At 48.2% G+C, this 16,064-nt stretch overlaps 1 protein-coding gene across 1 annotated transcript; it reads left to right on the top strand.

The window, feature by feature from the left end:
• The first annotated feature begins 1,850 nt into the window (after positions 1-1,850).
• DMRT2 (doublesex and mab-3 related transcription factor 2) lies at positions 1,851-5,997 on the top strand. Its single transcript, XM_067315677.1, has 4 exons — positions 1,851-1,978; positions 2,413-2,820; positions 2,912-3,014; positions 4,747-5,997. The coding sequence occupies exons 2-4, from the start codon at positions 2,431-2,433 to the stop codon at positions 5,802-5,804; spliced, it is 1,551 nt and encodes a 516-aa protein (XP_067171778.1). The 5' UTR covers positions 1,851-1,978; positions 2,413-2,430; the 3' UTR covers positions 5,805-5,997.
• Positions 5,998-16,064: the final 10,067 nt, after the last annotated feature.

The raw sequence follows: 16,064 nt of genomic DNA, 5'->3' as shown, positions 1-16,064 counted from the left end.
TCGCGGCCGAGGCGCCGCTTCGGGAGGGGAAGAGGGGAAACGGGGGCTGGCGGGGAGCGCAAATGCCCGGCAGAAAGGAGCACAAACAGGAGAAGAAGAAAGTTATACAAACACGCTTTAAAATCGTGGCTGGATTTCACAGTTCCCTGTGGATAAAGTAAACAGGAGGCGAACTGTTTTGTAATTTACTCCCGCGGCCCACAGAATCTTTCTTTGTAATTTGGTGTCGGTTTACAAGCAAAGGGGACTTCTGTTTCCTAACCTAGCAGGTCCTTTGTCATGCCCGTGCCTTTTAAGAGGGACCCCAAGGGGGAAAGTGAAATTCCTTGGGTATTTGCCTTTTAGTCATGCTTATAAGTCAAACAGTAGCCAGGGTCTCTTTTGGGATGAATAATACCTGCCATGAGGGGATGCACTTTCCCCTCCCGCCTCTCCCTCCCCAGGCACTCAGAGGTGCTGCGGGTCAAACGCTCCCGCCGGCCGCGGAGGGGCGCGGAGCGGCGCGGAGGGGTGCGCGGAGCGGCCCGGCCCGGCCCGGCCCGGAGCGACCCGCTCTGCGCGGCTGCCCGCGCCGTCGAGGCCGCGCGCGGAGGCGGCGCCAGCCGGGGGGCTGGGGCCGCTTCTCTCCAGCCGGGTATCCCGGGGAAAAATTATTTTATTTTATTATTAATTGCTTTTCTTCTTTTTTTTTTCTCGCCTCGCCGCGCCCTCTCGGCCTATCCTCCGATCATGCAAAACTCGTTTTATTTTTTTTTTCCTCATGCCAGGCCCCTCGCGGGGGCTGGCAATTGGTCTGCGCACTCACCGTGCGTGGACGCGTGTGTTTATTATATACAGGAACACGATCAGTATTTATTATGCACACACACAGCTCAGGGAAAGCGTAAAATACTACCCGTTGTCAGAGAATCGTTTCGGCTGCGTATTCTACAAATCGTTAGTTTTCGATCGGCGCATTGGCGGCGAATTCGACGCTCCGCAGCGCATCTTTTTTTTTTCCTGGGGATACCCTGCTTAAATTTGCTAGCTCTTCCTTTGTCCGATGCTGAAGGTAGTCATATTTTAGCCATTTCTGTCCCCTTGGGAATTCCCGCTTTTACCTGTTGAAACAGTGCGCTCTGAAACACCACTGGCACGACCGAGGCTCCGTACATTATAAATTCGATCATTCTTCGTTTTTCCGGCATTCCCCAATTTCCGAAAAGCAGCCTTAGTCAGGGAGCAGGAGTAGAAAATTACTCAACAGCTCAGTGCCCGGTGGGAAATATCACTACGGGAAGGAAATGCTAAAAAGTAAACGAATATTGCGACTCGCCTTAATTGTCAGTGGGGCAGGAAAACAACGCAATTCCGTTGTGTTTTCCGACTCGAAAAAACACCCGATTACCGACACTCAGCGGGGCAAACAGCATTAACGGCAGCGAGCGAAAAAAGCGGCGCCGCTTTTACTATTTTAAGCCCGAATCTCCTCACCCCGCTCCTTGGAAAAGGGGAAACCGCTTCCCCGCCAGCGTGATTTCTTGTTTCCTACCACCACGCGCGTGAAGACTCCCCCCCCCCCGCCGCATTTATTTATTTTTTTCCCCTTTTTTCCCCCTTTTTGACTTCGAATCGAAAACGACCGTCCCCTGCGCGCCCACGCCGCGACCCGGCGGCGCTGCGCGCTCCCCCCCCCGCGGCGGCACCCACGCGCGAGGTGGGGTGGGGCGGGGCGGGGCGGGGCGGGGCGGCGGCGCGGGCCAATGGGGGCGGCGGGCGCGGGGCGCGGGACCAATGGGCGGCGGCGGCCGGCGCTGATAACGCGGCGGGCGCGGCGCGGCGGGCACTGTGCCGCGGCGCGGGCGCCGCTGCGAGCCGGGCGCTGCCAGCCCCGACGGCGCCCGCACGGCCAGGTGCTGCCGCGCTCGAGCCGCGCTGCCGAGGCCGCTCCGCACCGCACCGCGCCTCTCCGCTCCGCACCGCCGGGCGCCTGACGCGGGTGAGTGCGGCGGCCCCCCGGCGTGGCACAGCGGGGGAGCTGTGGCGGCGGCAGGCGGGTTTCCGCGGCGAGGCGAGGCGAGCCGCGCGGGGCCCTCGCGGGCTGCCGCCGGGGGGTGACAGCCCCGTGTCACGCGGCGAGCAGCCCTGGGCTGTCCCCTTCCTTCTTCTCCACCGTCCTTTCCCACGCGGCAGGCACGGGCTCCCCTGGGAAGCCGGGGGGAGGAGCGGGGTGGAGGGCAGCTCCGCGGGGGCCCGAGCAGACAGCGGAAGGGAGGGGAGGGAGAGGTGGGGAATAACCTGCGGAGCTCGCCGCGCTCGCGGCTCAGCGCGCCGGGGCTGCCCGCGGCGCCGCGTGCGCTTCCGACGGCGGCGGCGGCGGCGGCGGCCCGCGGCGGGCTGACGGCGGGGCGCCCGCCGGCCCCTTTCTTGCAGCGTCGGGCCTGAGGCGCCATGTCCGAGGGCCGCGGCGCCGCCGAGTGGGAGATCGACGTGGAGAGCCTGGAGCTGGAGGCGGCCGCGGGGCCCGGCGCGGCCCCGCCGGCGGCGGCGGCGGCGGCGGAGGAGGAGGAGGAAGAGGAGGAGGAGGAGGAAGAGGCGGCGGCCGTCGGGGGCGGCGCGGCGGCGGCCGCCCCGCGGCGGGCGGCGCCGGCGGAGCCGCGGAAGCTGAGCCGCACGCCCAAGTGCGCGCGGTGCCGCAACCACGGCGTCGTGTCCTGCCTCAAGGGCCACAAGCGCTTCTGCCGCTGGCGCGACTGCCAGTGCGCCAACTGCCTGCTCGTGGTGGAGCGGCAGCGGGTCATGGCCGCCCAGGTGGCCCTCCGCCGGCAGCAGGCCACCGAGGTGAGGCGGCGCCGCGGGCGCGGGCGCGGGCGCGGGCGCGGGGCCGCCGGGGCCGCCGGGCTGACGGCGCGGCCGCGCTTGCTGCCGGCAGGACAAGAAGGGGATGTCGGGGAAGCCGCCGGGCGCCGAGCGCCGAGCCGTCTACCCGAGGCACGCGCGGACGCCCAGCCTGCTGGCCAAGAGCATCCTGGAAGGTAAGGCCGGGCCGTCGGGGCAGCGCCGCCGCCTGCCCCCCCCTCCCCCCCCCGCGGACACCCCCGCGCCCGGCCGCGGGAGCGCGGCGAGACGCGCCGCGTCCCCCCCGACGTGCGCCGGGAAGCGCCGCGCCCGGGCCGCGGGGCCGCCGCTGCGTGACGTGTGCGGGGCGTGCGGTGCCTCAGAAACGTCCTGACGTGCGCCCCCCACCCCACCCCACCTCACCCCACCTTTTTTACTTCTCCTGCGGTTTTTCTCCTTTTTTTTCTTTTTTTTTTTCCCGTTGGAACCGATGTGGCAGAACCGCGGCTGACGTCTGTTGTCCCAGAGGAAAAAAAAAGCAAAAAAAATCCCCCAAACCCCAAATCCAAAATCAAAAAAAACCAAACCCCGCAAAATGCTGGCAACCCTGAGCTGAAATTTGAGAGTTACTGTTACAAGTTAATGTTCTTTTTACATGGCTACCCACCAGCAGTGTTTTGCAGAGCGGAATAATTTATTCTGTTATTTCTATTTGGAAATCAGTGTAATAAATCTGATCTCTCTCTCTCTTTTTTTTTTTTTAACTGAACATCTAGCACAGCAGCCCCGTTTACTCTATTATCAATAGTAAGATGTAGTAAGATAGGCTGCTGTTTTTTCTTTTTTACTTCTTTTTTTTTCTGCCGAAAATGTTAAGTGTAGAAGACTGACATTTTAATTATCCGTATTTTTGTGAGAGGGCAGATTCTTACTCTCTCTTCCACTCTGATTGTGCCCAATTTTATTTCTATGCCTGCTTTAACCTCTCTACAGGGTTGGAAATCGGAAAGTAAAGCATTACAATTTTCAGATCTGGTTTCCTTTTTCGAAAGAAAAAGTTCTTCTCTTTGCAAGTGCAATTCTGTTTGAAATTTTGTCCTGTTAGAAACCTCTCTCTTTTTCTTCTGCAGTTCATTCTTTTAAAAATCTTTTCTGTATTCTTTCCTCTAATTTATCATACATTTATTTTTCTTTTCTCCTAGTTCTCTTTGAATTTTTTACCATCTCTAACAATGTGCACATAATGATTCATCTTTAGAAAACAGAAAAGGCATCAGCCATCGATAGAGATATCTTCCCTGGCAATGGGGAAATCTGTGTGAGATGAATGGGAGTAAAAACAGGCAAAACCCTTTTGCCCTTAGTGGAGCACATAGTTCCACTAATTTGATTGGATTACTTTTCTGGGTAGAGTAAACAGGATTAAACACTAACAGTTTATTAAATGAACTTAGTTCGACAGATGCCCTAAGTGAATATATGGGATTTTTAGGTTGTACTTAAGTTTTCTTTAGTTCAGAAGAAATGGAATATTTGAATACTTTCCTTGTTCGTTAAAAATGCGTAGTTATCTCCTTCAGCTGCATGATGCAATACCACTCATAAAACACAGTGGGGTTTTGCTGTTTTTTTTTTTTTTTTTTTTGCTTTTGCTCCGTCTGCAGTTTTGGAATTGCTGTTTTCAGTGACTAAAAATAGCTCTGAAGGAGACGGTATGTGTCAGAGGAGCGGGGCTTGCTCATCTGTGTTGCAGCGCCCTTGCTGAGCGTGCCTGACGGCGCGCGGGGCTAAGCCCCTGCGGCACGCTGGTGTCGGCCGGAGCTGGTGGCATCCCGGGTTTGTGGCGAGCGCTCAGTGCGGGGCAGGACAAAGACAGCCGTAAGGATTTGCTTACCTGGCTTCGTTCCTAATGCTCCTTTGTTGTTTTAGGTTACCGTCCCATCCCAACAGACCCTTACCTGGGAGGGAGCTCACCCTTGCCACCCCCTGTAAGTGACAGGATGAGAAAGAGACGGGCTTTTGCCGATAAGGAGTTGGAGAACATTATGCTAGAGAGAGAGTATAAAGAAAGAGAGATGATGGAAGCTACGCAAGCAGCTGCCCTTTTCCTTCCTAACCGCATGGTGCACGGACCTGAGTACAGCTCGTATAAAACAGCCTTCAACCCTGCTCAAGTCGATGCTCCGAACAAGGAGTTTTGCAATTTTTTACCAACCTGCCTTGATCTAACCATGCAGTATTCAGGATCTGGTAACATGGAACTAATTTCTTCAAATGTCAGTGTAGCGACTACCTACAGGCAGTATCCCCTGTCTTCCAGGTTCTTAGTGTGGCCAAAATGCGGCCCCATTAGCGATGCTCTCCTCTACCAGCAATGCCTCTTAAATGCTACTACTGTCCAGGCTCTCAAACCTGGGGCAGGGTGGGATGCCAAGGTCTCACAAAGTCAGGACTGTCCCAGCACTGAGCAAGACATTGTGTCTCCAAAACTGGAAAATTCACTTGTTCTGACCCACACTCGAGACATTCAGCAGTCATGTAATGAGGTTGCATGCCTTCCTCAGGAAGCTCGAGAGAGGTCAGCTTTCTCTCCTCCAAAAAGGACTTTCTCTCAGATTTCTGATAAGGATCCTCTGGCTCCTCAAGAACAGATCCTAAGCAAGATCAGCAAAGAGAGCACCAAGCCCCCTCCACCACTCAAATACAATCCATTCCAGTCCCTGTTCCAGCAAACGTTTCCTGACAAATCTGGAGCAGAGTTGCGAACAGCATTTGTCAAAGAGACTTTTGAAGAAGCTTCTAAGAAATACAGAGAGTGCTCCGTTAAAGAGAACCAAAAGTACAAATTTACGATAGATAAATATGCAAAAGACTTCTTTGGGGCCAAACAGGCCACAACAAAACTTTCAACAAATGAGCCACTGTCGTTTTCAGTTGAATCCATCCTTAAACGACCTTCTTCTGCTGTTGCTAATGTCTCTCAATAAATACTGTCAGTGTAAAGAGTTTGAATGCTTTGCTTTCTGCAAAATTGCTACTGCTTGCCTTTTTTTCTTAAAAGATCTGTAAAGAGGAATTTCTGATGTAAATGGTAATTTTTCCTTTTCCTTTAAATGATGTACATAAATATGCATGTTTTCTCCTCTGAAAGAAATAAATATTTAATTTTTTTAAATGAAACTGCATGTACTGTGAAATGTTGTTCTTTAAGCAGCTCTTCAAATCATACAATAAAATGAGATTACCTACAAGCATACACATTCTTTGCCACACCAATAATATCTCCTGATCTCTGTTTTGACTCTAGGCTCTCACAGACAAGTATGCCCTACCTGCAAAACATACATTTTGTTTTATGTGCTATTATCAACATACCTATTAGCTATCTTTATAGTGTAAGCAGTCATCTCTGCTTTGTACCTCCGGTAGCTGAGAGAAGAGGTAGAGACTATTTACGTATGCGAGTGTAAATTTACGTTATTATTATTATTATTATTTTTAGTTAACTTCAGTGAGGTTTTGATCAGGTTCCAAATGCCTTTCTTATTCTGAAGGGGGGGGTGCCTACAAGCATAAAAAAGTGATTTATTCCACAGCTCTCAATAAAAGCTTCTGCCCCTGCAGCAGAAGTGTTACTAGACTGGGTCTGAGGAGGATGCCTCTGGTGAGTTTTTGGGCAACAGGTCTGCTTTTTTATTCAGCTGACTTTATGGCTCCTCTGGATTTTCACCCCCTAGAATATTTCCCTTCTGAAAACTTTTCACCGTTGACCAGCAGGAGTCTGAGATACTCGTTTTGCTTCTATTGAAATGACCCTTAGGCTGTAAAAATGATGCACAGAATCCTCACTGCTAAAAGGAGATTGAGGTATGCTCTATCTTAATTTTATAACTCTGTGCCCTTTTGTAGGGATAGCAGAAAGAAAGGTGGTTAACTAGCAGAGTTTGCCTGGAAAACCTGAAGTGTCACCAGGGTGGTAAGAAAAGACATCACCAGCTCACATTATGACTGAGCTTGATACTTCCTTAATTCATGATTTTTGATTTTTTTCCCTATATTGGGCTGTAGGTACATCTACTTGCTATCAGCCCTTTGCTTACCTTCCTTTCTTAACATTTTAATCCTGTTTTTCATTCTTAGTACTTTCAAAGGATAATTTCCGTCTGCTATTGATGAGCAGAATGTAATGTTTTTCTCATTTTATCATACTTACTATACAGGCTGAATGATTATTTTACTGTGAATAAATCTCAGCCTGATCCTCTAAATATTCCTGAAGGTGTTTGGTGTTTCTGTTGGGAGTAGTGCTGCTCAATAACACGCCCCTTTTCATGGACAGGATGAGCCATCTGTCACGGGTGCTTTTCTGAGCCACTTTCATGGTTTGATGCTATTGCTAGTCACTTTCCCTGTCAAAGCAACCAAGCCTGCCTTTGCTTGAAGCCCATTTTAATTCAGCTATATAAACTTTTTTGTTGTAATTTAACAGAATCTTGGGCACTGGCTAAAGATTCACTTTTCAGAAGAATTCATAGTGGTAATATTTTGCCTACAAGAAAATACATTAAAAAAGAGAGCAAAAATAGCAAAATTGTATTTCAAATAACAGTGGGATGCTTTTCCCCTTTTCAGACTCTGTCCTCTATTCAGTTGCCATTAGAGGGAGTTTTAACCTACTTGGGAGCTGAATCTGCTTGCTAATTTAGCAGTCAGACCAAGCTAAGCAGTTTTTACCCAAGGTAAATGGAGTAAAATTCTTCCTATTTCGTACTTGTTTGCTTTCACCGTGGCTTCCTTCTTTGGCTTAGCTGAACGTAAAATACTAACAAGGGATTTTTAACTTAAGCAATGTTTCCTTTGTTATTATAAATATGATTTGTTTTTCAAGCTCATGGCATAAACTAGGATGACAGATGAAAGGGAGTCCAAGCAATCCTTGTAGTAAACCAATATTGAATGCTGGAATTAATCCTGCGTAAATATTTTTTTGCCTGACAAAGAGTGCATCTAACTGTGCTCAATTTCATGTCTGAAATGTTTTTCCAGGAAGCCATTTGTTTTTATTTATCTCACACACACACACACACACACACACACACAGAAAAAAAAGATTGGAAAACCAACCCCCTCCTAAACAGTAGTACTTCTTGACTTTTTAAAGAATGGTTGAACTGAACAATTTCAAACTCTGAAGAAACACCAAATACTTTATATATATATATATATTTATAAATATTTGTATATATACACACATATAGATACGTTCCAGATAATTTTGTTCCAAGCACAATCAACAGAATGGGAGTGACATTTCTATTAGTACTTGCAAAAATTTGTGACCCTTGAGAAGAAACTTGAACAAATTCTGTTTGCTTCATTTAACAAATTACTCTCACAGGAGTCAGCATTTGGCCACACTGTCTTGCTGTTGCTCGCTCATTTCTTGCTTCGGTTCCATCAGTTATTTCTCCCCATACTTAGTTTCTTTCCATTTCGTGAGCAGCAGACCCTGCTTGAACTGTGAAAAACCTCTCATGCGGCTTGAAAGCTTCTTGCTCCCGCACCCGTTTTCCTTTTCTGTGCTAAAACCCCCCTATAAAGTCTGTTGTCCGTGGAGGGAGCAGCTCGAGGGGGACAGGATGCAGACGCGCGACACGTAGGTGTCCTCGCACGCCTCCGCGGTGGGTGTCCCCCCTCTTTGGGCCGGGCGTCTCCTGAGCAGAGGCAGCGACTTGTCCGTAGCGCGCCGGTGCGGCACCACGAACCCACGGGGACGGCGTCGCTCTTCCTCTGGCGGCCAAAAGCGTGAGGTGAGTCCTGGCCTGCGAGCGACACCGTTCAGCGGTTTGATAGTGACTCCCTATTTCGCACCCGCTCCCTGGAAAACCAGCCAGCTGTTAAAACTTCCTCTGCTCCTTGCTTCTTAAATAAATACGCATTCTGTGGCGTTTCTTAGCTGCGTGGATGCTGGGGTTTGTCGTCTCTGAGCAGCAGACACACATTCGCGCGGTGCTGATTGATGTCCAGTTGAGTTTCTCTCCAGATCCCGGTCTGATCTCACCCTTTCTTCCACGGCTGTGCAACGTGTTTGATGGGAAGCTCAGCTTTCAGGGCAGGATGACAGGTCAAGAACCCGTGCTTGCTGTGGAGCAAAAAGCAGTGATGTAAAAACCATACAAAGAACAATTATTCATTCAAAAGTATTAGGATTTAGGGAGGATTCGGGGGTGGGGGGGGGCTGGTTCCTGCTGGGCGGTGGGAAGCATCCCTGCTAGGCACATGCAAGTTGCTGGCTTTATCTCCGTGCAGACTTCCAGGAGGTCGCTGGACCAGTGCCTCTGGCCTGCCGCAAAGCTTATAGCAAAACTGGCCTTTCTCTCCGAGGCTTATGAATCAGCATGTCCAGCCGCCTGGCTGAGGTCAGCGCACAGTGTTCGGTGGGATGGCTGAATAGCTGGACACAAGTCATTCGGCTGATGTCAAGAGGAAATGCCTGTGAAGTCAGTGTTTGAACGCATTTGTGTTTTGGCCTGAGAACAAGATTCAGTCCTGTGCCATCTGCCTGTCCTTATGCTGTGACAAAGACCTCTCTGAGTTTTGCAGTCTGAGCTCCTCATCTCATCGGGATCATAAAAGCAAACATCACTTTTTGGCCAGCTGTGAAGGCACAGGTCCCTGTGACTGAACATTAAATAGCTCTCAGTTGCTATCGTTTTGGAATTAATTACAGAATTTGACACTCTCTCCATCTCTTTATTAGCAGGAGGGAGGTATGTTCTCATTTTGATTTGGCAATTTGTTGGCACAGTCAAGCCTTTCAGTTCCTGAACCCAAAACTTTCCGTTCAGCTGACCTCCACGTGAAAACTGGCACTACAAGTCCTCCCTTATGATGGATGAGATTCGCACTGTATCACTGAGCTCCTTCCCTGAGTTTTTGCCAGCTGAGCAGCATAAAGTGCACATAACTCCTCTCTTGACTCACAGATAGTAGTGACCAGCCGCTTTCTGTTTGCTTGCATGGAAACCAAGACAAACTGTGACTCATGCAAGACGGGCTGATGGGGAAGCATGTGTGGGCAAGTGAAAAACAGTGGTGGGAATGTCACTGTGACTGGGGCAACAGGAACCAGGTAGCGTTTTATGGGAGGAAGCATCCTTCTTCATAAATGATGAAAACATGTGAACCAGAAAAAAAGTCAAATCATTCAACATTGCCAATTTCCCACCACCACCACCATCACCCTTCCCCATTTGTTCTTAATGAACAAGCTGTCATATGTGTGATACATATGTATATGATTTTGCTGTTGAGGAACAGATCAGAAATCAGGTTTGTGGGCTGCAGCTGTCCCCTTTATTGTCATTTGGAGTAGGTGGCCCAGTGCCAGGGAGCCCAGCTGTTATTCTGGCACACTGGCTGTGGTATGGGATGTTGGGCTGCTCTGTGGGCACAGCCTGAGTGTGGGAGTCCACCCCTTGACCTGAGCTCAGCTCTCCAAACTTTGTATGGATGTCAGGGCATTTGGGCCTATGGAATGAAAATTCACAAGCTAACCTGTCTGTTATCACGTACACAGTGCTGTGACTAGTTTTTGCTAACAAATAAGAGCTTCCACAGTGACTAGCAGAAAAGAAAGGAGTGATTCTTCATATTCAGCTACGCTGAGACACTGCCCTCTTCCCAGTTTTTGTAGAAACTAACTACAGCTGAAATCCACCCAAGCAAAAAACTCTAACTGCACAGGCAAGCCTACCGGTATATGCACAAACTGATCAGGCAGCATAAGAGCCTGCTAAGGTATGTACTTATCTGTACAAGATGAAGTCATCAAATCATTTAAAAACAGATGCAAAGGTTTTAGGAATGTAAGATTTGACGTTGCAGTCATGATGCCTGGCTGACAGCTTCTGTATATACCTCGACGTACCTTGCCAAATCTGGACCTAAAACGGCAACTATATTTTTCACTTGTTCCTTAGCAATCCAGCTGGGTGGGAAGCAGATAAGTTGAACTAGTATCATGCGTAATGTACAGTGTCTACCTCTGTGTATCAAGAACTAATAGTGGCATCCACTGCACTGAGTCTGCCTTTCCCTCTACCCGTTTTATTTCTACACAAACGGTCTCATACAATGAGCTGGCTGTAGTCAATCTCCATTGCTCTGACTCAGACAACGTGGGTGAACCCTTCTACCCTCAGGAACGGTTTGCCTCAAGGTCGTCCAAAGCTTGTCAAGACGTGGTCCTCTGCAGGAAAGATGCTGCAAGTTGCCATAGAGTCAGAGAATCATAGATTTAGAGAAGACAAATATGAATACAGACATTAAAACAATATCTTAGCAGAATGTTTGTATAAGAAACATGACTCCTTTCAGGCAATTTTAGACTTGCAGCAGTGCAAGCGTGAATAGAGAGATTAAAAAAATCATTTAAGATCTTAGTAAGCAGCTGGAGATGTCAAATACACAGAAGCCCTACTTTAACCTGTTGTGGAAAATCACATTCTCTTCAATCTTTCGTTTAATACAGAAACTTATATTTAAACTAACAGCAGAAACTTGTTACCATCTGAATAGTCCTAAACTTGTAAAGACAGTACTACTTCCTCTGTTATATCATCAAAGGTGTTCATTAGCTGGAATTTCATACTAGACAACAGAATCACAGAGCCACTGAGGCTGGCAGGCACCTCCGGACATCGTCTGGTCCAACCCCCTGCTGAGGCAGGGTCAGCTCAGCAGGTTGCCCAGGGCTGTGTCCAGTTGCGGTCTGAACATCTCCAGGGATGGAGACACCACAACCTTCCCGGGCAACCTGTTCTAGGGTTTGGCCACCCTCACAGTAAAAAAAGCTTTTTCTCACTTTTTTGTGGAATTTCCTGTATTTCAGTTTGTGCCCCTTGCCTCTACTCGTGTCACTGGGAACCACTAAAAAAAGTCTGGCTCTGTCTTCTCCAGTTTCCCCCATCAGATATTCATACACATTGATAAGTAAGGTCCCTCCTGAGCCTTCCCTTTTCCAGGCTGAGCAGTCCCAGCTCTTCCAGCCTCTCCTCGTATGTCAGATGCTCCAATCCCTTCGTCACCTTTGTGGCCGCTCACTGCACTCGCTCCAGTTTGTCCATGTCTGTCTCATACTGGGGAGCCCAGCACTGGACCCAGCGCTCCAGATGTGTTTCACCAGTGCTGAGTGGAGGGGAAGGATGACCTTCCTCCACCTGCTGGCCACGCTCTGCCTAAGGCAGCCCAGGACACCTCTGGCCTTCTTTGCTGCAAGGGTACACTGCCGGCTCGTGGTCAACTTGTTGTTCACCAGGAATCCCCCCCACCTCTGCCCAGACTTAATACAAGTCATGCAGGACTTGTATTTTGCAACGCTGCTGTCAACTCCACTGAGATTAAATGACCTCCTCCCTATTAAATCATTGCATACTAGCTTCATGATGGAGTAAGTGCAAAAGGAGCTGACTTTCTGTGACTTTAGTACCTCAAGATCTGAAAAGCAAAGAGAAGATGAGTAATTGTGAAATTCTGAAAGCATACCAACAACCATACTGCAAACCTAATTTACTCTGAGATTAAAGTGATGCTAAAACTTTTCATTCCAGGCTCAAGATGAAGTAGTTGTGTAGACCATGACTAAAAAGTTTTATGTTAGGAAGGGCTAAGTTCTCTCAGCTGCAAACATAATTTCCATTTTGTCACTCCCTATGCCTTTCCCACAGCGTGATCTGTCTTTGCCCTTTCACAAATGGACTGACAAAACAGGAGTCTCATTATCATAGGTTAAAATGATTTCAGTTCTGACTCTAGCAAATGGATCTTGGATTTGAGTTCAGGAGTAAAGGTCTTTATACTGAAATTGCTCTGTCACTGATCCTCCACGAGGACGGGCTTGGAGAGAGCTGGTAGCTGGGTCAGTTTGGGAGGTAGAAATTATCATAGCGTGACCTCAGGGTGCAGAGAGACACAAGATCCAAACTTTCAGTGAGTGGTCTATCTAGCAGCTGGGGGGGGTCAGCTCCATCCCACTCCTACCTTCTCTTTCATGGCCAGTGATGCGATGGCATGGGGCACCATACAGAGCTCAGCATCCAAAACCTTCCTATTGCACTTGCCCACAGCAGAGTTGGGAACCACGGCCTGAGCACCCGAGTGGTCCTGACGGGAAAGCCAGCCTTTTTCATGCTGGGGGTCCTCAGGGGCCAGTTTTGGAGTATCCTGGTAGAGCTTTGTCTGACAAAAAGCTTAAGCTTTTTCAGACAGTGGAGTATCCCATGCTCATTGGGTGCAAAACTGCTCAGTTAGCAAGCTGCTGTATTCTGTGTGAGTGGCAATTCTGGGCTGCAGATGTAGGTGTAGGTGTAGGAGTGTGTGTTCAGCTAGGTATGGAGGTTTTAGGGAGAAGTTGTGTGAGGTAAAGAAGTGAGAGGAAAAAAGGTTTTCCAATAAAATTATTTTCTTCATTCCATTAAATTTCTTGCTGAGAATTAGAGGAGAGTGACTCAGTGGTTTTGAACTAAGAGCAATTGAGAGTAAGCCCATGAGACCATGAGCATTATCTGCAATAATTTAACCTCAAAGCAACAACAGTGTAGATGATAACCGTAAAGAGGTTTGCATCTAACAGAGGAGGATATGAGCAAGAGGTTATGCTGAGTGCATGATCTTCTGTAATTTATGGCAACCAGTAATAAGTCCAGGCTTACAGAAAGGAAAGGATACACATGTTAACAAGAGGGTCCCTGTAGCAATTTCTTGGTTCAGCTTCTGGCGTTAGCCCCAGGCAGTGGGTTCAGTGTCGTCTTGTTTGTGGGAGCAGGATGGGCCTTCTGCAGCTCAGTAATAAAAGGTAGCTGGTTGTTGCACTCCCTCATTTCTTAATGCTCACTGCACAGCAGCTCACACCACTTCCCGCAGCACCAGAGCACACGCTTGGTGGATGCTGGGCTATAGTATTGCAGAAGGGACACTGAAAGCCCTTCCTTCCTTGCGTAGCAGAGCTCACTGCATTCGCTTAGCTGGTTTTGCTTTAGCTTTTTCTTGGCACTCACTTTGACACCTGCAAATGCAAATCAAGTCCTTCTGCTAATGACTTATTTCTTGAAGTCCAGCAGAGGGATGCCTTTGAGTTGGATTCTCTGTTGCCTAATAACTGTTGGGCTCCTTCTGCTACTTCTCTCCTGGGGTGGGGACATATATACAGTCTGTCTCCTCTCTCCAACTGTCTGTGCCTGTGAAACTTGTAGGGTTTGACATCTTTGAGACTGCTGTGCTCTGCAAATGTAGCTGAAACTGTTCAAAAGTGGAGAAGAGTAAGGGATATGTACAATCTTAGTGTGGGGAATCGGGCTAAAAACAACTGCTTGTTCTTGTACCGCTCCCTGTCATCCTCCCCACACAGTTAATCTTATGTATTCTTCTATGCTTCTTGCTTTCCTGTCACACATTATATCCTCTGTTTGTCCTGGACATACCAGCAACTTTTCCAGCACGAGCACTGGGATCTGTACTTCTTTTTACCATGGTAGCTGTTGCGTACTGGAACTACCTGTTGTGCTCAGGAGTGGGTTCTTCTGCTGCAAAACAGCCTACCCCACAAGGGCTTTCTACAAAGCACCAGCTCAGCATGCTCGTGTGGAAGCCACAGAATAAACAAGGAATAATGATACATCTCCCACAGCTGGGAAATGCCACATGTGGATGAGGATAATCCGTTCATTAGGTTCTGAACATAAAGTCCCACCAGAGAGTATCATAAATCCTTGCAATGTCCCTGAATGCTGGATTTTTCATTTGGGCCTATGAAGGAGCTGAAAGATGTGTAAAATGAAAATCACATGTACACCAAAACAGCTCCATAGCACTGGAAGCTGGTAACATCTGCAAGTGAGTAGGCAAAACTGACACATAAAGATGTGCTCTGAGCCAATTTACAGCAAAGGGTAAAGATCACACTGCATCTGAGTCAAAGCAGGGTAGGCGCTGCTCCCTAGTGACTGCACATCCGAAGAGTCTCTTGTGTACTGATTACACCAGAAAATGTATGGAATACATTACAATTATGAATGTTCCTCTGGCATGTTATTTCAGAAAAGAGCATGAGAGTAGTATGAAATATAGGGCTCAGTCTTTCAACCTACAGTCATAACTGGCCCAATTTCCATTGCTGTCAAAGATGAAGCAGAGACATTTATCTCAGCACAGCCACTTGTTAGAAAAGGGAAGTGTTCTGACAGAATGAAGATTTTCAGCAAAAGTAGTTGCAAGCTTTGCTAAAAGTTTCCACTTTCTGGCACTTGTTTGGGATAACAGCTGAATCCAGAAGGCAGGTCTGTTATCTTCAAGCTCTCATGACAATATTCTGCTCAAGAACTTTCAAAACGTGGCCTAAATCTTTAAAAAAATAAAAGGACTAACTCTGTCATGTGGCTGGTATTTTATTATGCAGCTGACCTAATTCAGTATGCTTCAGGAATGTTTTGTCCTTGTTAATGTTTAAAATTGAGGAAATGCATGCTTGTGATAAGCAAATATACCATAATGTTCAGAAGATTGACCCCATGAAGCAGAAAGCTGAGGTACACACTTGGTCTTAGAGCAGAAGGAAAATGAAGGTCTTCGGCTGTGCCATATTAGCATTCTTATTACTAATAAAAGTCTATGACAAGAAGAAACAGTAGGTATTGGGGCTGGTGTTTGGACCAAAAGGAAGGTCAGAAGTCATGAGGCTTCATGTGTTCAGCATATCCCGGGTGACTGTACCCACATATGAGAGAAAGTCAGTTAACTTCTGGAAGCCATCCTTAGAGTTCATCAACATCAAGACTACAAATCCTCTTTCTGCCTAACAGTGTTCTACATTTTAGAAGGTCTAATGAAATGAGTTATAGGCCTAAAAGCAATCACCACTTTCAGCACCGCTTGGCAACCTCTTGTCTCAGCAGGGAGATCAGTGACTGACTGGACTGAAATGGAATAAATACAGGCTGTCTGCTCCCAAGGAAGGGGCACAGCAGTTCTGAAGGAGTTGGTGATGGTCTCCATTGCCCTCTGACAACTGAAGGGAATCCAAATTTGTGGAGCTGGGTCACAGGGAGTATCCAGTGTGGTAACATAGCCAGTCCCAGGGAAGCAACAGGAGCATTGGATGCTGTTTTATTTATTTATTTTTAAGAGTACATTTGCCCAAGAGAAAGGTTGCATCCCAGAAAGCTACACAGTATCTGAAACAGCATCTGGTA

This window comes from Apteryx mantelli, chromosome Z (genome assembly GCF_036417845.1).
Source record: "Apteryx mantelli isolate bAptMan1 chromosome Z, bAptMan1.hap1, whole genome shotgun sequence".
NCBI classification, from domain to species: Eukaryota; Metazoa; Chordata; class Aves; order Apterygiformes; family Apterygidae; genus Apteryx; species Apteryx mantelli.
Note: the sequence above shows the minus strand (reverse complement) of the source record. Positions and strands in the feature narration are given on the sequence as shown.

What these genes read in the sequence shown, in the direction of transcription:
- DMRT2 (XM_067315677.1), top strand. Translation starts at nt 2,431, where the DNA reads ATGTCCGAGGGCCGCGGCGCCGCCGAGTGGGAGATCGACGTGGAGAGC. An exon ending in GCCGGCAGCAGGCCACCGAG is followed by an intron (nt 2,821 to 2,911) that starts GTGAGGCGGCGC and finishes TGCTGCCGGCAG; the next exon opens with GACAAGAAGGGGATGTCGGG. An exon ending in GGCCAAGAGCATCCTGGAAG is followed by an intron (nt 3,015 to 4,746) that starts GTAAGGCCGGGC and finishes TTGTTGTTTTAG; the next exon opens with GTTACCGTCCCATCCCAACA.